Source organism: Trichoderma aggressivum (assembly GCF_033847375.1).
Source record: "Trichoderma aggressivum f. europaeum strain CBS 100526 chromosome Unknown scaffold_001, whole genome shotgun sequence".
Taxonomy (NCBI): domain Eukaryota; kingdom Fungi; phylum Ascomycota; class Sordariomycetes; order Hypocreales; family Hypocreaceae; genus Trichoderma; species Trichoderma aggressivum.
The window spans coordinates 200,254-222,527 of NW_026946367.1; the positions used below are offsets into that span (position 1 = coordinate 200,254).

Below are 22,274 nucleotides of genomic sequence, written 5' to 3' on the forward strand. Positions count from 1 at the left end.
ATGAATCTACCAGTTGCCAGGGCATCTGCACTATAGTTTTCAGCCACTTTTGTAGGTTCACCGCCACAGAAGTCACTCAGCGCCCAAAGGTTTCAACTCGACTCGGCAGCGTTTCCAATGTTTACTCTTCTTCCTCCTTCGTCAACCATCAACACCTTCGATATAAACCTCTGCATCCGCCAATCTGCTGCTCTTCTCGCAAGCTCCCGTGAGACTCCAATATCGGACTCTGATCGAACCGACGCTCTTTTCTCTCTGTCCATTTCCATCTCTCCCGATATCACCACGGTTAAACCTCGGGGCTGCCCAGCTGAGACAGTTGCAAGCTCTGGTGGCCTGTGCGCAGCCTCACGTGGCGGCTGATTCAACGCGACTTGCACTCATCCGTTTGCCAGTCAACCAAACCGCTGGCTCAGCTTCTCTGACCAGGGCTCGTCGTTTCTGCATTCTCTCTGTCTTGCTTTGTTTTCTCCAGGATCCCCGGACTGCGCATCTGGTGGATGAGACATTGCTTCATCCATCTCGAAACGGCCTGGGGAGGGGGTTCAGTTTGTAAAGGGGGTTATCGCTTCTAGGCCGTCTTATCCAAGCAAGGTATGCCTCACTTGTGCCTTGTGTGATGTGACGATTCTGATGTGGTTGATGCTCAAGGTGACGGGGACTTTCCTTTCTCTCTTTTCTTTTTTCGAGGGCACTTGACGGGGAAAAGTGAGAACGCCCATTTCCTTGTTTCAACCCATCGCCCAGTCACCAACCATCAACTCCCTCAACCATCATCGGCGCCGTCGTCAACTCTCTTCCTCACAGCACGATCCATTTCTGTCTTGAAACTTGCCGTTCTTCATCGTCATAGAGATGGCTGAATCTGCGCATTTTCACGCGGGCCCCTCTGACGACTCGCCGTGCTACAACTGCGGCGCCAAAGGCCACTGGATTGTTGCTTGTCCAGAGCCGACAAGACAGACTCCTGCGTAAGCCTCTGCCCTTCCTCCTGCTCAACCTCGCTTGCCCAGCCCTGACGTCGCCCATTTTTTTGTGTCTCATGGTGTATTTCTAACTCGTATTCGACTCTGTAGTGGCCTTGCCAACGCTTGGAGGAACGCTCCAAACGCCCCAAATGCTGGCCATGGTAATCATCGGCAGCATCATGGAGGAAATCCAAAAAGGATGAATAAGGGGCCCATCATCACCAAATATGCACCACCACCACCTCCTCCCCCTCCTCCACCGCCGCATCATCCCTCCTCTCTGAGCCATGGCACAGCTCCTTACCCGCCATTGCCGCCTGGACCTCCATATCCTCAGCAGAATCCTCAGTTCCAGGGTCCTTATGCTCATTACCAGCCTGCCGCGCACTACCCAGCTGGCTACGGTCCAACCTACCCATCGCAGCAGTATCATCAGCCACCTTATGGTGCAGCTCCTGCAGCCCCAGCGGGTTACGCAGCTCATCCTCCAGGGCCCCCAGCACCACAGCCGCCAGCACCATATCCTGCGGCGTATGCTTCATATCCGCCTGCTGGGCCATCTAGCACACCTGGGTACCCGCCCCAGACGACTTACAGTCAATCTTATCCGCAGCCGCCATACGGACTGCCCCCAGTTCCTTACACTGCTCAGAGCGGGCCTGCACACTTTCCTACCCCGCCTAAGCCGCCTCATGTTTCTCGTTCTCACTCTGGTTCGAACCAGCCAGCTCCCGTTCATCATTCTCTTCCGCCAAAGCCCCCCAGAAGCGTCCATACGCAGCAAGAGCCACACCGAGATCATAGGAACAGACGGAAACATGATCGTCAAAACAGAAACCGTGATAATAGACGCCGGGATCAAGGCTCCCGTCATCGCTCTTCGCAACAGAAGATGCAAAACAAGGCCAACCGTAATAACCGTAATAACCGTTCTAATCGCTCTAGCTCAGCTATTAGACCCTCCCAGAAAGCATCGGCATTGAAGACCGCGGAAAAAGTCAACACTGGCCCGCGATCATCAATAGAGGACCTTGAAAAGAACGCCAAACTCGAATCTGAAACCTCAAAGGAGACCTTCCATGAAAACTCGGCTGCGACCGAGATACCAGTGTCAGACAATGCGCAGTCGTATCAACACGAGGATGGCCTGCTCCCTCAGTCAGTTTCAGGTGAGCTTGACGAGGATTCTGAAACTGCAGATTCCGAGGTATGTATACCTTTTCCCCCCCCTATTAATCGCTCTAAATATGTTGCATTCCTGTCAGATTAGATCGCTAAATAACGTATCTTCGTAGTCTGGAGAGTCTTCGGACAATGATGAAACTGAACCTCCTCGAGCGGTCTTATCCAATGACGAGGTAGAATCAACCCGGGATGATGAGCGACTTTCTCAAAACACTCATCATCATGGAAAAGACGAAGCCTCAACCCCCAGCAGTATGGCTCTTGACACGCCTCATCTTAATGGAAAGCATAAGCGCAGAGATGATGATTCAGAGGACGAACGTCAACCGAAGAAGTCAAAAGCTGCAGCATCGCTTGCATATGAGTTCAACGACGCTGAAGATGACAACCAGGCACAAGCGCAATACGATACCGGATCAGCAGCCCAAGACAACGATGCGCCAACTGTGGAAGAAGAGGATGAACCTGTTCTCCCCCCACTAGAACCTGAATCTCGGTCACGGTCAAAGGAGCGCCATCAGGGCCCAAAATCTAGGAATTCGTCGGTCTCTAGCCGATCATCCGACTTGAACTCACTGGAAGCCGAGCTTTTGGGGCGACCTGCTAAGCAGAGGTCTCCCGACGACATTGGTGTCCACCAACGGCAGGATCGTGTGACTCTGCCTAAGATGCAACGCCGCCGCCAACGAAATGCGGATTCTGCATACAGGTAAGAAGACTGAATTTCTTTGTTGGATGAAATTGAGTGACTAACATGCGTCTAGTCGCCGCTGGTGATTCTCCTTGCTGCTATTTTCCTTTCCCTCAAACTTCGATTCGCTGCTTATATTCGGGCTCCGTTACAGCCTTCTGAGCCTCACGCCCCCTTTCCAGAAGTTGCCTCCTTTCAACGCTGCTGTCATAGAGGCTATTTGGCGTGCTTGTGCACCTTGATTTTTCTTCTTCTTCTCTTTCTTCTCTCTTCTATTTCCTATTTTTTTTTTTTTTTTTTTTTTTTTTTTTTGCATTTCTCGAGATGATACGGTTCTTTATTCTCTTTGTTATTTCAGGTCCGCATGGCAATGTGGAATTTGCGTCAAAGTTACTGCGACAGGTATATCACTGGCAGTCATTTCTTTTAGTCTCACGACTACGAAGGGCCCTTATGCATGGCTGGCGTTTTGTTAGAATTCACGAGGTATGCGTGAATAGTTTTGAAATGATTTTTCCCGATATTTGCTTGGCCCAGACTCAACGGGTCTTGGATGCTTAGCCATAGACCCAGCTTATCCCCTTGAACCCTACGAGAAGTACAGCACTTGTCTGAACAATGTTTATGGCTCACCATATTTCCTTCTCTTGATGGTATTCTTGACCTGTGCTCTTCGTCATTCATGGTGAGACTGTCATTCTTTGTCCAATCCAGCTTCTTGTGGCTATTTTTGAAGATGAGAGAGTGTCAGACTCATTGCAGGGATACGGCTAGAATGACATATTTTGAACCGTGTCGTATCAGATACACTAGCTCTCATATCCCAAAGCCCTGCTAGCCTTATTCCGTTCCATTGCTCTCATCAGGCACCAAAGAAAGACTATCCATTTCCTTCTCCCGTTCTTGTTCTGTATCCACCGACATTGCTCACTTTTCTAGCTACGGGCGGAGACTATAAGCTGCGTAACTGCCATCACAGTAGGTATCACGGTTTTGGATTCAAAACTTCCATCCGGTAAGGACGGGCGGCCTGCTTCTGGACATGGGATGGGCTCGAGTGTACTCTTTGGCTGACCACACATTATCGTGACTTAGATATAGGGTATAGGTAGTAAATAGAAGAAGCTAATGCAATCCGGAGACATAAATCCATTCCAACATCCGATGCGATATTCACATGAGCATAGTGCATACGTGTAGCTGCCTAATGCTACCATCTATCGGTAGGTGACTATCGGCGTGCTGCTATTTCCAAATCTTGCAGGTGCCCAAGTGCATGCAGGAAACCAGCAGTAGTTTAACTTATTTTCACTTCTTTGGCTAACGATATCGGACCCTGAAGCTGCTCAACAGAAGAGGCGGGAAGCTGGCTGGGGAAGCACGGCGTCAAGCAGCTGCACGCAATTTGTGATGCGATGCAAGAGATGCTTAACATGTCACACCGACACTTAGCATGTAGGCAATTAAATATCCATGAAACCTGGAGCACGAGACCTCGTGCCTCGATCAGTTCGCAGCAGCAAAGGATCCATATGTCGAGGGAGACCTATAAAGGGAAAAAGGTGGATGTTTCTGGTTGAAATGCATGACACCCTTGAAATTTTCTTCACATGTGAGCAAGCTGAGTCGCTGATCGCGCAGAGTTCCATTGCATTCAACTCTTGGACGCGATTGGAAGCCTGGAAGCCCTGGGGGTGGGCGTTTAGTTGCATCTGCAGCTGGCTTTAGGGTGGTTAGGGGCGTATTCGAGGGCGTGTTAGCGCTGGCGGGAGGGGACGAGGTGCAGTAGCTCCCGCTTGTGCTGCGCCATCGGCCGAACCCTGCGCCTAACCAATGGGTTTAATGTCTTTTGGGGGTTCAGCTTGATAGTAACAGTATAGCTTGGAAGCATTGGAACGTGGACGTGGTTTGGCTGAGTCGTTGTAGGTGGTTCTGTGTTAGATGTGAGACCTGGGGATGTGTATTCCGGCAGAAAACTGACGTAGAATTCTACTATGTAGTATGCTAGGATTTCTTTCACCAGATTACAGGTACTCAGCTGTCCATCCATAGGTACGTGTTATTTGGGCACTGGGCGATATATTCGAATCTCGTCGTATTCCAGAGACTCTAGTGATTGTATTACTCCTATAGTACCTATGTAAATACGTTACTGCTATTTTACGGCGTATCAAAGCCGAACATTTCCAAGATTCAAACTCGCTCCAAGAAACTCCGCTACTAATCAAGAAAAGATAAAGATAAGGAAAAAACACATGAGAACATTGGACAGATGATACACATATGAGAGAGCGGTGGCTGCTGGAATAAATGGCAGGTGCCAACATCAGGTAGCTTTACTGGGTGGGAAGCAGCCGCCTTAGGTAATGGGCATGGGACTACACGTGCCGTAGCAAGATGCAAGTTCGAGCGGAAAAGCTCCCGTCTACACAATCAGTGCATCGATTCCCATGCTCTTCAAGCCTTGCAGCCAGTTGACGCCGGCTTCATCAGAGCCTGGATTCGCATCTTGCAGCTCCCAAGCGGCCTTCAGCAGCTCTATCGCCGTGAACAGATAGCCCCAAGGGCACGTCTCCCAGATGCCCAGAAGACGCTTCATCGCCCAGGTGCGCTTTTCTGCATCGCGAGTTTCGGCCCCGGCGATAAAGGTAGGCCACGATGTAGCCTTGTAATACGGATCGTCCACGCTAATCTGGCCCAAGTGTCCGAGGATGTCGCCCACCAGGAACTCGCTGTCTACAGGGCGGACGGCCCGCACGAGAGGCAGTGCCTGCAGAATGTATAGGCATGCGGCAGACCGATGAGCCGAGGCAGTGTGGATGCGGCTCTCAATGTCTTGCACTCGAGGGTTCTGCCGCAGTTTATCTGCCCACGCCGGTATATCAAAGGCAAGAGCCTCGTCGATCAGGGCAAGTGCCTCGTCCGCGGCAGACAGAGACCAGTCGGTGCAAGGTGACTCGTACGAGAGCTTGGAGGCTACCAGGATGATGTGAAGGATCTCCGGCGGGCACGAGAGATAGCTGTTGACTTCGACACGCTTCATGACCGGCAGGAGTTCGAATGCATATCGTGCTATGTTGGTGGCGAGGCTGCCCGACGCAAGCGTTGACCCTAAGATATGATATCTGTGGGTTAGTGAAGCAAAGCGGTGTCAGTTTTGTATACCTCATTACGCAGAAACCCAAGACGCAATCTCTTTATTTGGTGAGCCCCAAGGCGAGACAAAAAGTGGTCGTTACTCACATAAAACAATCAGCCACCACACAGTCACGCAGCATCCTGTTTGGTTCGCTTCCATTGCCTCCTGGAGCGAGCAAAGCAAGGATACTACTGGCACCTTCCAAGTGAGCTCTCCATCCCTTTCCGTCACTCTTTTCCAAGTCTATCAGATCAAATTTGATGAAGAAATGCATGGCAGCAAGGACGACTTCGCTTCCCCCAGGATCCAGGGTGTCAAGCACTTCTTGCAAGTGGCCCATGGCCTTTTGCTTCGCAGTCAAGGCATCGATGAGAGCCTGCCTGGAAACCAGGTCTTTTGATCGTAACTGGGCGAGATAACCTCCGGGATCCGTCAGTCCTGTTGGGATCGCAGTAATGGGACGAAATATGTTGGACCAGTGTATTGCTGAAGTAGCAACAAGAACCTGAAGCAGCAGAGGGTGTCTGTTAGTCAACGGTATAAGATCTCTGAAAGGGTTGGCTCCTGGCCCATCCCGAGCCACCAAGTCTTTGCAGACGCGATCGGCAACTTTCAAATGTGTTAGTACAATCCCCGCACAATCATCCAGCTAGCCTGGTTGTTTCAGAACTTGGTTGTCTCTTACAATGTGCTAGGTAGTATCTTGAGTTGCGATCAAGGTCTTGGAAAAGAGGATCTGTCAAGCTGCCAAGTGCTGGTGGCCTCCACTTTCCACGCCCCGGCGCTGCCTCCTGGTTTGGGCTTGAAGCTACATCCTTCGTTGGTTCCGGTGCAGCCGACATCGTCGAATCGCCTCTCTTGCCTTTTAGTGGCGGCGAGGGGCGACGACCAGACGCCTGCCGGACACCGCCCGGGGTTGGCCTGCGCTCCCTGACCAATGCATCATGTGCTTGATTTTCGGGCACAGAATCAGGGCGGCGGCCAGAGACTGGATCCGAAAAGGGTGGGAAGTAGCTGTTTGCGGCTGAAGGGAAGGTTGATGCAGAGCCAGAGCTGAGAGGACCACCAAGGGGCGTCCTGCGGCTTGGTGATGGCTTCAGATTCCCCTGAGCGTCAATCGCCTGAGTCCAGATGAAGACTTTGCCGTATCCAAGGCACTCCTGCCCTGAGACCGCACATTTGTGGCACGTTGGCCACGAGCGATCGCAGCGCAGTCGTCGACGGCGGCAGTTGTGACACGGCTTGCTGTTGCTTGGCATATACGCCGAGCTTTGTGCGGTCCGGTGACGGAAACTGTGCGTGTTTCCCCAGGGGATTCTGGTGCACAGCGGATGGCCGGCCTCAGTCTCTCGCGTCTTGTCAGTTTAGCAACGCTCTAGTGACGCGCAACCAGGCCGGCATACGACAGCGGCAGCAGAGAGTCGATCGCTGAGCGGGCCTCTTTCACTCCTCTGGGAGTATGAGCATGGCGAGAATCTCGGACCCTTTGCTAAGTTTTTTCCCTTCCCCCTTTCGGTGGTAAGATCAGAACGCACGTGCGTCGAGGGATAGCGTCAAAACTACCAGAGATGATGCCTGGAAAGCTCTCTCATGGAGAACCGGTCTTGAAAACGACCAGACGTGATGTGGCACGCCGACCAGCCAGTCGCTATCCAGCGGGCAAAGCCATGCGGCCCACCATCGATTATCAATAATCTAGCAGCATAATCCCCAATACCCAACCCCCTCCCCCCTACCAACGCGCAGCTGGTTCACAGCCCACGCCACCACCCCAAACGCAGTCTAGACGCTCAGAAACAGACAAGCTTTCTCGTTGCGTCGCAAGCGCGCCTAAATGGGAAAGCTCTTGACATTCTTTGCGTCCGATGCACGGCGACCGCTAGGCGGGACCTGCAGAACCGGTAAGCATTGGAAGCCACCCTTGTCCTAGGTCCCGAAGCTTGTTCACCTGGTCTGCCGGATCTTGTCCATCCAGAGGTCACACAGACGCCTAATACGGAAATCCCTTTACCCATGGCGCAGTGCGAGTACCTGAATCTCGGATGCGGGCTGGGATTGAGGGATTCCGATGGGAGAACATTTGTCACAATTGGGGTTTAGGGCCTTTTTCGCACGCTCTCCCGGTCCCATCATCCATTGTTTGGCATTTTGACTCCGGGAATAAGAGTGGTTGCATAGAGCGCCGCTCGTATGCACAAAGTCTAACCAGCCAATCTCCTATGCGAACACATACCCTGCAAACTCTCTCCTTCACCTGGAGACGACATGTCAAGTAAGGGAACGATCTTCGGTGAGCCGAGCAGAGGTGAGAGAAGAATGACGAAGAAGAACCTTTCTTCTGCTTTTTCTCTTTCAATCTTATTTTCTGGAGATTGAAGGTGGACATAGTCAAGTCGGCTTAAAGCCGGTGGTCGAGTCCCGTACTCCATCCATGGAGCAAAAAAAAAAAAACCACCCCTGCGAAATAGTCACGATGTCTTCACAAGCTAACGGCAGACCCAGTTGGGCTGCTACTACCGGGATTGCAGTAGGCTAACTCTTATCATCTCCACCACACGCAAATTTGAAATAGATTCTGGAACGAGGTCCATGACACATCAAATCCATGTCCTGACTCTATTATCAGAGCTGCTGAGAAAACGTGGGTGGTAGTTCCCACGGTGGCCACTATCAACCTCACAGTCGGCTCTCATTCCGGGTGAACTAGTGTGGACCCCTTGTCAGATCTCTCAAGCTACTATTGTAATGAACTTCCCTAGATGGGAAACCTTCAGACAAGTTTTGCGTTTTGCTGCCGTGTGGCTGGAGGGCGCCACGGAGGTCCGAGGATTTCAAGGCTCATGAAACGGCAAAAAAAGTACGAGGACCGACAACGGAATGCTCACTGTGAGACTGTTCACACCATGATCATTGCCGGCAGATGACGATGGCGCATAGCAATGGCGTATGATCTAGCAGAGAATGAATCGGGGCGTGAGGATTCTCTTTGTCGGCGGCCCGTGTCTTTAGGAAACACGAAAATTATATAAAAGAGTTCATGGTGGCACTTGGTTCAAACTCAGAGAGGCTGATATCACGACTATCTGGTTTGATGCTTTCTACCCCAAAGGCCTTGAACATCGTCTGGACTGCATCTCTCGTGAAGAGTTCATTCTCTTTTCGTTCCATCTACTCATTTGCCTAGCCGCAATGTTGGAAAAAGACGGCAAGACACAAGTCCAAGATGCTGCCGTCCTTGTCACAGAAATGGGCAGGGAGTCTGTTCAGGCCATCGACGTTGAGGATATCGACGTTGAGAAGCTAGGCAGACAGCGGCCTGAAGTTTTTTCTTCCACTCTGATGGAGGTTGCCTTCATCATCTCTATCCTGGGCTCCCTTTCTATGGCGGTGGGTCTCTCTCCTTGACATATGCAAGCAAGCAAGACAGTTACATTCCTTAAGACGCGGAGTGCTTGCACATGCCTATCCGTCCTAGCCGCAGTTTCCAAGAACAAGAAACTAACTAGTTTCTTATTAGGATTTCGTCATTAGCGGTTTTCAGGTCGTTTTACCTAATTTGATCGAGCCACTCGACATCCCTCTGCAAGCTCAAACATGGCCCTCAAGCGTCTTAACCCTGACCGCAGGCGCATTCCTCTTTCCTCTGGGGAGGCTAGCAGACATGTATGGAGGGTATCTGCTATTCAATGGAGGCCTGGTGTGGACCGTACTATGGTCTGTCATTGCTGGCTTTACTCGAAACTTCATCATGCTCGTCATCTGCCGTGCCATGCTCGGTCTTGGGGCTGCAGCGTTTCTTCCTGCCGGTATTTCCCTGCTTGGCCGGATTTATAGACCAGGCCCGAGGAAGAATATTGTGTTCAGTCTCTATGGTGCTCTTGCACCTCTGGGATTCTTCAGCGGCATCATTGTTGGTGGTATGGCTCAAGATTTGCTATCCTGGAGATGGTTCTTTTGGCTGGGTGGCATTGTATCTGCCGTCTTTGCCTTGGGGACAATTCTAACGGCTCCCCGTGACTATGAAGAGGCACGCAAGATGAACGTCAAAATGGACTGGTGGGGTGTTTTTACAACTGTGCCTGGCTTGATGCTCCTCATTTATGCGTTGACCGATAGCGCCAACGCTCCCAACGGATGGGCATCGCCTCGAATTCTGGTGACACTTATTCTCGGTCTCATTTTCCTCGGTGCAGCTGTATATGTTGAAGGCTGGGTCGCTGAAGCTCCTCTTATCCCGGCGGATATTTTCCGTGTCAAGTGCATGAAGAGAATGCTCTTGTGTCTCTTCATTACCTGGGGTGTCTTTAGCATATATCTCTTTTATGCAAACTTTTAGTAAGTCTTCAGCGGGTGATTGTTCTATAATGACTTTGGCTAACCGGGAATATAGTATCGAAACAATTCTGGAAAAATCACCCCTACTGACCGCGGCGTATTTTGCGCCCTGGGCTGGTGGTGGTCTGGTTTTGGCTACTACAAGCGGCATCATCCTCCACCTTCTTCCTGGCAAGCTACTCATTGTTCTTTCCGGCATCTCAAAAATTATTGCTGTGCTCATGTTTGCCATTATGCCTGATGACCCAAGTTATTGGGCATGGATTTTCCCAGCAATGCTTTGCGAAGCCGCCTGTGTCGACGTTCTTTGGACTGTAAGCAACGTCTTTCTGACCACTAGCCTGCCAAAGAACCGCCAGGGGCTTGCAGGCGCACTCATCAGTCTTATGCTGTTCCTCGGAGGCGCATTCTTCCTGGCCATTGCCGACGTCGCCAAGGCACAGTTTGTGTTGAATGGGATGGATGTCAAGCACCAGTACAAGGGCGTCTTCTGGATCGGGGTTGGACTCGCAGGGGTGGCCCTGATCATCTGCTTCTTCATGGACCTGGACAAGGCCGGTGGTGATTTTACAGTTGATGAGAAGGCTATGCGAAAGATGAGCAATGCGTCTTCAGAAAACGAGTGGGATGGGGAATCGTCAATGGGAGGTGTTCGGGTAGAGCCGATGCTGGGTGTGGTTGTTGATTCCCAAGAGACTCTCAATCATGAGCAGCCCAGAACGGACTCTGTTTGATGGGATATTTTATTTTTGGATTTACGGGTGCATGGCTATGAAAATTGTTGAGGAAAGCAGCTATATTGCGGAGTATCTAGGTTGATTGAAGCGAGGCGTTTGGGAACCACAAAATTGGGCGCGTGAAAGGGTATATCAAAATTGCGTAGGAGATAAATTTATGTCAATGATAGAGAGACATACTTTGAAAATTTATTTGAGCTGAATACATTCTCGCATCTAGGTACACACATTACACTCGAGAATGTAGTCTAAATTGCGATATAACCCGTGTAGGCAGAACAAACCGGCTTAGGACTGAATGCATTTAGACGGATGATAGAGGTAAGTTTGTATAAGTACATAATTCTCAGTCATGTTAAGTCTGTGCTGCCGTAACATCTGATTGTCTTTGAGATCTAACATGATATATACCATATCTTACACTCGCAAGCCGTCACTAAGACTTTCCCATCTATCATCTTTTCTATACATTGTGCTTCCTCAGAGTCTGCAGCAAAACAGGCGGGTTTGCTCCAATCATCTCATCGACCTTGTTGCCGTTCTTGTAGAACAGGAACGTCGGCATGGCGCGGATTCCCAGTTCCTGGCTCAACTCGGGCAGCTCGTCCACGTCGAACTTGACGAAGTGGACCTTGTCCTTGAACTCTGCTTCCTCAGAGGCCCTATCCAATGAGATCGTCTGTTAGTCGCGATGCTGAGAGTTGGTGAACGGGTTCTTGGAGATTGGTGTGGTGCACTTTTCTAGGATGGGAGCAATGGCTTTGCATGGGCCGCACCATGTTGCGAAGCAATCTACGATGACTCTGTCCTGCTCCTTGACGACTTTTTTGAACTCCTCAGCACTTGAGTCTTTGATTAGAAAATCTGCAGGTTCCTTTGACGAGGATTACATGAAGAGATGCAGCTCACGTTTTGACGTGGTGTACGGCTAGGGTAGGGCGGCTGGCGTGGAAGAGACGCTGCGATGCGACGCCTTGTCGGGCGATGGACGAGGCCGGGCGGAACGTTCGTGATGATAGCATGTTTGTCGATTGGATTTCTCGTGAGATTGCCGGGTGGTACAATGAATCGCGATTGAGTGAATGCGGATGAGAGGTGCTTTATAAGATGAGTTTTGTTGGTAGTGGCGATGTGGATGAGTAAATATTCTGGGGAAAAATATGAGGTAAGCCCGCGTGCTCGTGCTCCGATTATCGATACAGTGCCGAGGCCAGTGCCGGCTTAAAAGTTCATGACTAAAGCACGAGCATTACGCCGAACGAACTGTCTTTGGCAAAACTGCATTCCGTCTTATGATATCCATGGATTTGTATATGGTGTCAGTGATTGATTTGTTTAATCGCTGGAATTTGCGGTAGGAAGAGTTTCTAGTGCTATAGCGATCCTCTCATTCGCTTGATGGTCGAGCTTTTGGAAATACCATTTGTGACAACTCATATTGCGTTCTTTACTCTATTAAATACTCTTTTACACCATCGACGGCTGCAAAAACATCGAAGGCGATGAGCTGATGAATATCTTGCCCAGACTTCAAACTGCAGTACTGTTTTTATTACATGAATAACGAGTTGTAGGCAAGTTTTCCAGATGTACTAAGTACATGTACATGATGGTAGCAAGGGGAGGTCAGAAAAAGCGAGACCGCAAAATAAATAAGTGCATGTATTTATTAATACCAGTTTATTAAGTAGTGCTTTTATACTCGGTAAAGGAATCCTCAATATTCGGCTACTACTTATTTCTTACAATATCGTTATAATTATATTTACTAAAGGAGATGTAAGTATAATAGCAGTTACAAGAGAAACTGAATACAATTGCAGGTAATATAAAAATATAAACATAGCGACAGGTACTAGAGAAATATAAACATAGTGGCAGGTACTAGAGAAATATAAATATAATAGCAGATACTGAAAGAACAGTCTTGTCCCCCACTTGGGTAGTATTTCGAATTCCGTTCAGACCCCTGTCAACAACCTTGCCAATTCACATATGGGACCAAACATGCGTGTAATCTGTTCCACCAGACTGCTCTATTTGAGGCATACAAGATGCAGGGGGTTATTGGCTGAGCCTGGCGCTTAAAACCGCTCCGCCCTCCTCACGTACGGCTGCCTTGTGTGCATCTTCTCGCGTCTTCCTGTTTGTGATTTTGAATCCTGTTAAATTAGCATCATTCTCGGCAAGAATTATTACATAAATACCACATCCATGCGCAAATTACGAAGAATTTTGGGCGGCAAGGGCAAATCCTCCGGAAAAGCCTCTGCCGCGAGCACTTCCAGCGGCAAAGCTGATACCTCGTCCGCTTCAAATAGCAACGGAAAGCCATCGACCGTAGAGTCCGAAGTAGCGAAAGCTCCCATCACGCCCTCCGAGAGGATCTGGAACAGCGCTTATGATGCACTGAAAGCCGATCAACCGAAGTTGGTGCAAGCATACGAGAAGATATTGTCTGTAAACCTGAGCCAGAATGCTGTGTCTCTAGAACCTGCAAACACTGCAAATGTCGTTAATACCATCGAGAATGAAGACGTGCTGGTGAGGAGAGCGCAGATGCACCGGTTAATTGATAATGGCCTGAACAAAACATTTCGAGAAGCCAATATCAAGAACAGCATAGGCACGGTTATGCAGGTAGTCAACACTACCAAAAAGTTGGTGAGCGACGCGATTAAAGACATGCCGCAAGCCGCTCTTCCCTGGGTTTTAGTCCATGTTTCCCTGTCGGTAAGGATATGCCATTTTACGTTGACCGACCATACATATTGATGAACTAATTCTCAAACAGATCCTGGCCAACCCTATATCACAAACCGAAGCTAATCAAACGGGCATTGAGTATATTGGAATCACGATAAAGTGGTACTGGGAACAAGCATCATTGCTTTTCAATAACAGCCCAAGCAGCCATGCCTTTACAGGAGTACAAAATGAGTTGCAAATAGCATTTATCGGTTTTTACAAAAAGCTTCTGCAATTTCAGATGAAAAGCATTTGTAACTATTACCAGCACCGTGGGTTCGTTTTTTTACGAGACCTCGTCGAGCTGGACAATTGGGATGGTAGCCTAAAGTCCATTCAAACCGACGACGCTTCTCTTCGCAACAAAATCAGCACTTTCTTGAGCCATGAATCGGAATCTCATCTCAAAGCCATAGCTCATCACACAAAGGCACAAGAAGCCTATCAAAGGACTCAAGAAGATCAACAGTGCCTTAGAGATTTACGGATAACGGATCCTCGTGCCGATAGAACCCGAATTGAAAACACAAAAGGAGGTTTATTACAAGAATCATACCGCTGGATTCTTGAAAACCCGCAATTTCAGACTTGGCGCAACAACGATGACAACCGCCTGCTATGGCTAAGAGGTGATCCCGGTAAAGGGAAAACCATGCTTCTATGCGGTCTCGCCCAAGAATTGATGCAGCAGGCAAACCCGAGTCTAGTCACATTCTTCTTCTGTCAGGCCACCATACCGAGCGTCAATAATCACATTGCAGTTCTACGCGGTCTCATATGGCTTTTGGCAGACCAGCAACCCTCGTTGATATCGTACATCAGGAAATCATACGATACCGCTGGGAAAAGCCTTTTTGATGAGGGAAACGCTTGGTACACATTGTCCGAAATTTTCAGCAATATGCTGAGGGACGAGGAACTGCCACCAGTGTACATCATTATCGATGCCCTTGATGAGTGTATCACAGGTCGGACGGAACTCTTACATCTTATTCGGAACGTGGCGACCTCATCGAATGCCAAGTGGGCAGTATCAAGCCGCAACTGGCCTGAAATTGAGAAAAGGCTAATTGAAGGAATGAATCTCAGCCTCGAGGTAAATGCTACCCTTGTTGCAAGTGCTGTGGATGCATACATCTCCTACAAGGCATCACAAGTATCCCTCCTGAAGGATGATGATGATTTGAAAGAGGAAGTATGTCGTCAAATGCGAGAGAAGGCCAACGGCACATTTCTCTGGGTTGCAATTGTCTTTGAAAGGTTGAATTCTCAAAGCAGTTCTTATTACGACGATAAATCAGATGCAATGGCAATCCTAAATGAGATGCCTGAAGACCTAACTAAGCTCTACACTGTCATGCTAGCGAGAATCTCTCATTTGAAAGGGAAAGGTCCAGAGTTATGCCGAACCATACTGGCTATCGCAACATCGGCATACCGGCCTCTACATCTCAATGAGCTCTCAACCCTTGCAGGATTCCAGAGCAATCTGAAGAGACTGCCGCAGTTGAACATGCTAATAAAGGATTGTGGTTCGTTTTTAACGGTCCGAGAAAACCACATTTACTTTGTTCACCAATCTGCAAAAGAATATCTGGCCAGCGACCTTTCCTCGCAATCCGTCACTTTCCGGCACGGCATGGGGAAGGTTAAGTATAACATGGTTTTGAATTCATTGAACTCTATGGATCATTCGCTGCGGGAGAATATTTATGGGCTAGAGCATCCTGGAATTCTTCTCGAGGATATCAGCCCGCCAGACCCTAATCCTCTAGACCATTGTCTCTATTCTTGCACCCATTGGATTGCTCATTTGTGCGAAATATATGATGTTACAGACGGCCAAGCTCTCCTGATAATTGAGGAAGAAGTCTTGATATTTTTGAAGGAGCACTCTCTTCACTGGCTTGAGGTGTTGGCTTTAACGCGAAATTTATCTACCAACATTACTCATGTCCAAAGACTCAACGAATTGTTGAAAGTAAGCCGCGAATTCTTTATCTCATTACGATGTATAAACAACTAACTACAGCAGAAACGCTCCGCAGCAGAGGAGCTTCAAAAATTTGTATATGATGCGAGCCGATTCATGCAATACAATACCCAGATTATGGAGCTCGCCCCGATGCAGATATATTCATCCCCGCTTCTGTTCAGCCCTACTCAAAGTTTACTGGTTACCCGGTTCATTACCAAACTGTCTTGGATAAAACATGTACGCAATTCAGTAAAAGAGAGTTACTGGAGCCCTTGCCTACAGATAATTGCCAACATACAGCCGGAAGTAATGTGCTCTAGCGGTACGAATCTCTTAGTTCTGCGTGCCTCTTCCAAGAATGTCCAAATTTGGAATATGGCTACAGGGAGGCAAACTCACGCACTCAACCACGCAGAAGATGTACAACAAGCAGTATTTTCGAGCGATTTAAATCGAGTGTTGACAGTTGCACGGGATCGATATTATTGCTGGGATGCGACTTCTGGTGTCTTGATACAGAATGCCAGGATTCGTGGGTTTGATGAAGAATGGGCTTGTTCAATTTCCAACAACGGGAAGTTCATGGCGTCGTGTAAGGCTTACGCGCTGGATGAGGACTGCAGAGTTCAAATATACCATATGAGTGATGGGACGAAGCTGCAGCTCCCATTTACAGTTGTGGGTCAATCCATGAACGTATTGAAGTGGTCCAATGATTCCAATATTTTGGCCGTTACAACGGGATACACTACATGCATATGGGAAGTGCCTTCAGGCAAGGAGAAATTGGGACTTGCCAATCATGATGGCAACATGCGAGGAATGCCCAGTTTCTCAGGCGATTCTAAGTTGATAGCTTTTCCTGTTGGGGAAGGGTTTGAAATTTGGGATCTGCATACTGAAGAAAAGATACTGGACGTCAGCACAGAGAGTTCATGGGAAGTCGAAATTGTCGAGTTTTCTAAAGACTCAAGGCTCATTGCTGAGACTCGTTACGGCAAGGATGGCAACGGTTTCCCCCATCACAACATTCTCACTTGGGAGATAGCCACTGGCATGAAACAACATGAACTTCGTGTTGGTCCCAAGGCCATAACGGGGGTTACGTGGTCCGATGACGGACAAACTTTGGCCGTGGCATTCTCCGACGACATTGAATTATATGATTTAAGTAAACATACTTATTGGGACTTCAACGACGATGATAAACCTTCCTCATATCAGACTGGACGTACGACAGACTTGACTGTATTTTCACCAGACTTTAGACTCCTGGCTACTGCTTATAGATATGTCGCAGTCTGGGATACGACAACTGGCAATATCATGCAGGCGTTCGAAGAAATAGATGCTAGCAAGATTGCTAGTCTACAATTTTCACAAGATTGCAAGTCTATTTACACATATTCTGAAGTTGACGGCTTGCAGAAGCGGGACATTGCCTCTGACAGATTGATACACACTTTTCCCACCTCTCTAGCCAGAGGTCGGGCGAACGGAATAGCGTTTTCCTTTGGGGAAACCTTTTTTGCGTCAGAATCAGAAGCGGGAGATGAGATGTTGTTATGGAATCTCAACAAGGCTGAAGAGATTTCTCATTCTATGACATTTGAGAAGGGGCTTGAAAACATGCATCTTCTGGCTCTTTCTAAAAATGCAAAGTATCTTGTTTGCGTGGAGTATCTCGCCTCTACAAAGCAGATTTACTCCACCACTGAATCCACGACCTACAATTTTACTATATGGAATGTGGAGACTAACGAGAAACTGTGGGCGATAAACGTTGATATTAGATTATACGGCGGCATTGTCTTTTGTGAAACATGTCATCTGCTGCCAGATGGAAAGGAGTCAATTGTCATATCCAATGATGGAAACACTGTGCTTTTTACGGAGCAGGCCCGTCACGGGACGTGGGTTCTGACAAGAGGAGGAGAAAAAACTAGATTACGAATCTGTTGCCGATTATTCGATCCATCTTTCGACATGGAGTCTCCGGATACACATGTTCTCTTGCAACTCGGTCGAATATCTCTGGACAAACTCATCGCCCAGGCGAAGACTTTGACTGGCCCTAAGAGAGCATATGACTACCACTCCATCGTCGAGGGCTATGGCGTTAGTCTTGACAGATCATGGATAACTTGGAATGGGGAAAAGGTGCTGTGGTTGCCACCAGATTATCGAGTAACAAGATGGATGGCTAGATCTCGCCACTGCATTGTCATGGCAAACTCTAGAGGACATCCCTGTATTCTTCGATTCTCTGGCCCACCTCCTTTCGTAACTCTATCTTAGGACGCGACATCAATTAGTTGGGGAGTGAGGGCCTATCCCAAGGCATTAGACCTAGCAATAATGAACTTGTATTTTTATAAACCAAAGGCCAACAGTCCCATACCTAAAATCTGAATTAGTACAAATTCATCATTACTGTCTTGTGTTCCAGTATTATAACATCCTAAAGAACGAGGCTGGACGGAACATTGGGGTAGACGTCATGTTTGTCAATGAGATTTCTCGTAGGGTTTCTAGATGGTATAGCGAATTGTGATTTAAGTGAGTTCTAATCAAAGACAACGGACTTTATCAGATAAGTTTTGTTGGTAGTACGGAGTATGATTCTCGATACAGAATCGTCCCGATATATACTGATGTATTATGCATGGCCAACGGGTTGGTCTTAGATGCATACGATGTATATACGGCATTGAGCTCCTTGTATGGCCTATGGCTTGAATCCATTGGTTGGTAGTTGGATAGCTCACCTAAAAGAGCAAATGGAACGACGTCCTGTAATTGAGCTTGCCCAACAACACCGTTGCTAGAACTGGTAGAGCTCCAGAACTTGACAAGCAATATTCCCGAATAAACCTGTGAAAGAGAAGAATAGAGAAACTCAAATCTTTAAGCGCAATCATATATTATTTCACCGTGGTACTTCATCCCTCACTGCCATATGCTCAACAAACTGGCATCCTATATACAAGTCTCTCCCCTCCAATATGACCACCAAAAATAGCAATTAAAAAACGGCACGAATTTGATCCATAGTATCAACCTGCCCGCAGAACGAAGCCTCTATAAATTTTTTGTGTTCCCAGATAAATTGGTTTGTCAATCTGTTTTTATTTTTCAAAATATCCCAACGGTTCCAAAATCCGAAAACTTAATTCCTCCCTTCCCACTCCCACCAAGGAATCGATTGTGTATAAATATCGCAACCAGCCTCCCCATAAAAGAGCAGTCATAAAGCAGAAATCAGCCTTCATAAAAAGAAAAAAAGAACCGTCCCATTTTGTTTTTTGTAAATGCTCATCACTTTTCGGGTCCCGGATACCCAAAGCTTCCGGAACAGATGCAGCCCTCCCCCTGAAACACAAGACGAGCTGCGAAAGAGTCGGGAGAAAAATAGACCCCTTCGACAGAGTGGGTATCAAATCTGGTATATGTGCCTGTAAAAGAAAAGTACTTGGGAATAAAAGGCAAAAAAAAAAAAAAGCAGCAGCCCAACGCCGGTCATAGTTCGTCAAAGGTTGTAATGTACAACGAGACGTCTGCCAAGAAGTAAAAAGGTCCAAAGGTGGTTTGATGTGCAATATCGGATGTCGATGGTTCCAAAGTCAGAAAGAGTTCCCCATTTTAATAGTATATATATGTGTGTGTTTTTGTGGTCTTGTTTGCGTATAATTTTTCGGGGTTTTTATGTCGTTTATGTTCGGTTTTCGGTCATCATTTAAGGAGTGAAAATGGAAAAAGAGCGACTCGGGTCAGTTGTTATGTGGTACAAAGGAAAGTCATCAACGAGGCACCCCTGTGGTTCTGGATATAGACTGAAACCATCAAACGATGCCCCTCTTTTGTTTTTCTGTCCTTTTCTCGTTTTTTTTTGTCTTCTTTCTGATTCGGAGAACTCTTTCGACTGTTGAAACCATTAGCATCAAGAGAGCATCAACTTACACACCGTTCGGCCTCTCTTGGCTCAACCTCTTGCCATCCGCAGATGCTCGAGGGTGTATCTCTAACAGCTTCGCGCTTCCAGCGCTAAAGTTTCGAGCATGGCCAGGATCCATCCGTACGCTTGTAGCACGCTGTAGATCAACCTTCTCCTCGATGCTCGGGGTAATTGGAGAAATGGGAGAAATGGGAGCATCCATGTCTTCCTCGTCTCCAGAGTCGATGTTGAGCAGACCTTCGCGGCTGCGAATGGTATCACGGTTATGCGTGTGCGAAGAGACAAGCTGCGGCTGGGTGCCAACGGCACCCCACCTAACCTCGCCTTCATCCCTCAGCTCTTCTGCATCACTGCTCGGGCGACCCTCGCCTGATAGACGGGAGTTGAATGTTAGAGCGGTTGGATCGGGGCTCAGGCGTGACATGTAATCGTCTTCGGTAATCTCGAGGTCCTCATGCGTGCTGTTCGAGGGAGAGTCTGGTCTGGCGTCTCGGTCTTGTTGTCGGGATCGAATCCTCTCGCGTACGGATGACATTCGTTGGCTCCTCTGGCTACCGACTCTCCCTGAGAGCCAGGACCCTTCGGAGTCGACAGACGCTAGAGACATGGAAAGATGGGGCTCAGCGGAGTGGCTGCCGTACATCTTGTCTCTTGACGCCCGTGATTGAGGAATGTCAATTGAGGGAATGTCAATTGAACGATGGCCAGAAGTTGGAGTATCGTCTCGCAAAATTGGGTGGATGATAGTTATCGGTTCCGAGCCGGCGGTAGATTTGTATGCAGAAACGCCGGGGTGAGAGACTTCTGCTTCGGGTGATTGAAGACGGGATCCAGGTGGTGATATCGGAAGTTCTGGTAGATCCTCTCGGAAGCGGGATTTCATTCGCTTCGGCGGGCCCGAACCTGGCTTAGATGATAGATAGTTGCCGGAAAGCGAGGACACGGGCGAATCGAGGCTTCTCGCTTGCGCTTGGGCATGTGCCGCCGCTACAGCCTGTGCAGCCATGGACATTTCCTCGCGCGAGGTGTTTGAGAAGGAAGACGGACCACCAGAGTTGCGGCGACTTCTCCCCCACCTAAGCAAGGTCGAGAACGATATGCGGTTAGTCTTGCTGCTAGTCTCAGATCCTTTTCGTGTGGTGGCATCGTCGTCCATTGCTAGAGACGTCTTTTCCTTGTCAGAATCAAATGTCGACCCTGAAGTGGACGTCTTGGGTAGCATGTTGCCCTCCAGCTTGATAATGGCAGGTGGCACTGTTGGGAGACGCTCATCTGACTTGCGAGGCATCGGCGGAAATCTTTCGGGAGCCGGTGCGGGCTCAGCCTCGCGAGGCGCAGTGTCTACCCTGTGGAACGTCCCTAGGGGTTCCGCCTGGTCCTTGGAAGGCTTCTTGGAATACTCCTCGATGTCAGACATTGGCTCTGGAGAAGCCCGTTGCTTGGATGATGTCACCACGGTTGACGGTGGATCGATGCCGAGACCAACTTCTCGGCCCATGACGCCTCGCTCGAGATTCTCGGGTGAGGGAGTGCCCCTCTCCCGGGCAGTTTCTTCTTCTCTCTTTTGCTTCTCGGCCTTTCGTGCCAGCTTCTTCTCGGTCCTATCTCGCTCACGCTGCCTGTTCCGTTCTCGTCTCCTAGTATCCCTTTCCATGAGCTCTCGTAATTCACCAGCATCGAAATCGTCGGCCAGATCATCAATGCGCTTGTGTGCCCTGAGCGTCTCTTCGTCAAGAGCGGCGAGTCTCTTCTTCTGAGAGCCCGATCGCGCAGCTCCGGAGGCACGGGACGGAAGCAATCGAGCGCTTCCCTGATATCGCAGCGTTGGTCTGGGTGCGAGAGAATCCAGGGCGGATACTCGATACGATGAATAATTGGAATCCGAGGACAGGCGGGAATCGACCGAGATGGGGATAGGCAGCGAAGTGTCAGAAGTAGGGCTATCCCAAGGCGCCCTGACGGGTGGCCTGGCCGGCAGAGTTTTTGCCCGCTTATTATCATGTTTTGCGCTGCGAGTGGTGGCAAAGGTGTCGGTGGTTGCTCGCGCCGGCGTAAAGGCACTCATGGCCTTGATCTCTGCTTCCCGGTTGTGATCTTGCCTCTTTCGCTTGCTGCTCTTCCTCCTTGAAGGTTGGTTTCCGCTTCGTTTGTGGTGTAAAGTTGGTGCGCGGTTCTGCCAGACGGGATTGGGCGCATTCGCATTTCCTCCCGGCAAGTCTTGGGGTCGGTCGACGTGGATTGCGTCTTGACGATCAGGCGAGAAGCTAAATCTGGGCGCATCTTGGCTGGGCCTCACGGGAGCCGACTTTGCTGCATTGCGGGCAGAAACATTGTCCGCCGCAGAGCGCTTGTCGCCTCTGTTGCGAAAAGGCCACAGAGCCATTGTGGTGGTTGCTTCACCTCGAGGGTGCAAAGCCCCCTTGGTTTACTTGCGAGTCGTCTGAGTCTGGGTGTGCTGGATCGATATGACTAGATCAAGTGAGGCGTGAAGCAGCATGATGGTCGGTTGAGTCTTTTGAACCGGCAGACACGCATAAA

At 49.0% G+C, this 22,274-nt stretch overlaps 6 protein-coding genes across 6 annotated transcripts; 3 read left to right on the plus strand and 3 right to left on the minus strand.

Moving 5' to 3' along the window:
• Positions 1 to 855: 855 nt before the first annotated feature.
• Triagg1_665 (transcriptional regulator family: Zinc finger, CCHC-type) lies at positions 856 to 2,930 on the plus strand (the record flags this gene model as incomplete). The annotated part of the gene is made up of 4 exons (XM_062902017.1): positions 856 to 971; positions 1,077 to 2,175; positions 2,264 to 2,862; positions 2,918 to 2,930. The coding sequence occupies 4 exons, from the start codon at positions 856 to 858 to the stop codon at positions 2,928 to 2,930; spliced, it is 1,827 nt and encodes a 608-aa protein (XP_062761015.1).
• A 2,339-nt stretch (positions 2,931 to 5,269) lies between these two features.
• On the minus strand, positions 5,270 to 7,242 carry Triagg1_666 (transcriptional regulator family: Fungal Specific TF; the record flags this gene model as incomplete). Its single annotated transcript, XM_062902128.1, has 3 exons — positions 5,270 to 5,969; positions 6,088 to 6,592; positions 6,669 to 7,242. 3 exons carry the CDS (start codon positions 7,240 to 7,242, stop codon positions 5,270 to 5,272), a joined length of 1,779 nt encoding a protein of 592 aa, XP_062761016.1.
• A 1,930-nt stretch (positions 7,243 to 9,172) lies between these two features.
• Triagg1_667 (uncharacterized protein) lies at positions 9,173 to 11,052 on the plus strand (the record flags this gene model as incomplete). Its single annotated transcript, XM_062902239.1, has 3 exons — positions 9,173 to 9,370; positions 9,501 to 10,318; positions 10,374 to 11,052. 3 exons carry the CDS (start codon positions 9,173 to 9,175, stop codon positions 11,050 to 11,052), a joined length of 1,695 nt encoding a protein of 564 aa, XP_062761017.1.
• Positions 11,053 to 11,518: 466 nt separating this feature from the next.
• Triagg1_668 (uncharacterized protein) lies at positions 11,519 to 12,077 on the minus strand (the record flags this gene model as incomplete). Its single annotated transcript, XM_062902350.1, has 3 exons — positions 11,519 to 11,717; positions 11,766 to 11,897; positions 11,965 to 12,077. 3 exons carry the CDS (start codon positions 12,075 to 12,077, stop codon positions 11,519 to 11,521), a joined length of 444 nt encoding a protein of 147 aa, XP_062761018.1.
• A 1,192-nt stretch (positions 12,078 to 13,269) lies between these two features.
• Positions 13,270 to 17,972, plus strand: Triagg1_669 (uncharacterized protein; the record flags this gene model as incomplete). The annotated part of the gene is made up of 5 exons (XM_062902461.1): positions 13,270 to 13,788; positions 13,850 to 15,784; positions 15,839 to 16,018; positions 16,082 to 17,899; positions 17,961 to 17,972. 5 exons carry the CDS (start codon positions 13,270 to 13,272, stop codon positions 17,970 to 17,972), a joined length of 4,464 nt encoding a protein of 1,487 aa, XP_062761019.1.
• Positions 17,973 to 19,737: 1,765 nt separating this feature from the next.
• Positions 19,738 to 22,119, minus strand: Triagg1_670 (uncharacterized protein; the record flags this gene model as incomplete). Its single annotated transcript, XM_062902572.1, has 1 exon — positions 19,738 to 22,119. One exon carries the CDS (start codon positions 22,117 to 22,119, stop codon positions 19,738 to 19,740), a length of 2,382 nt encoding a protein of 793 aa, XP_062761020.1.
• Between the last annotated feature and the right edge of the window lie 155 nt (positions 22,120 to 22,274).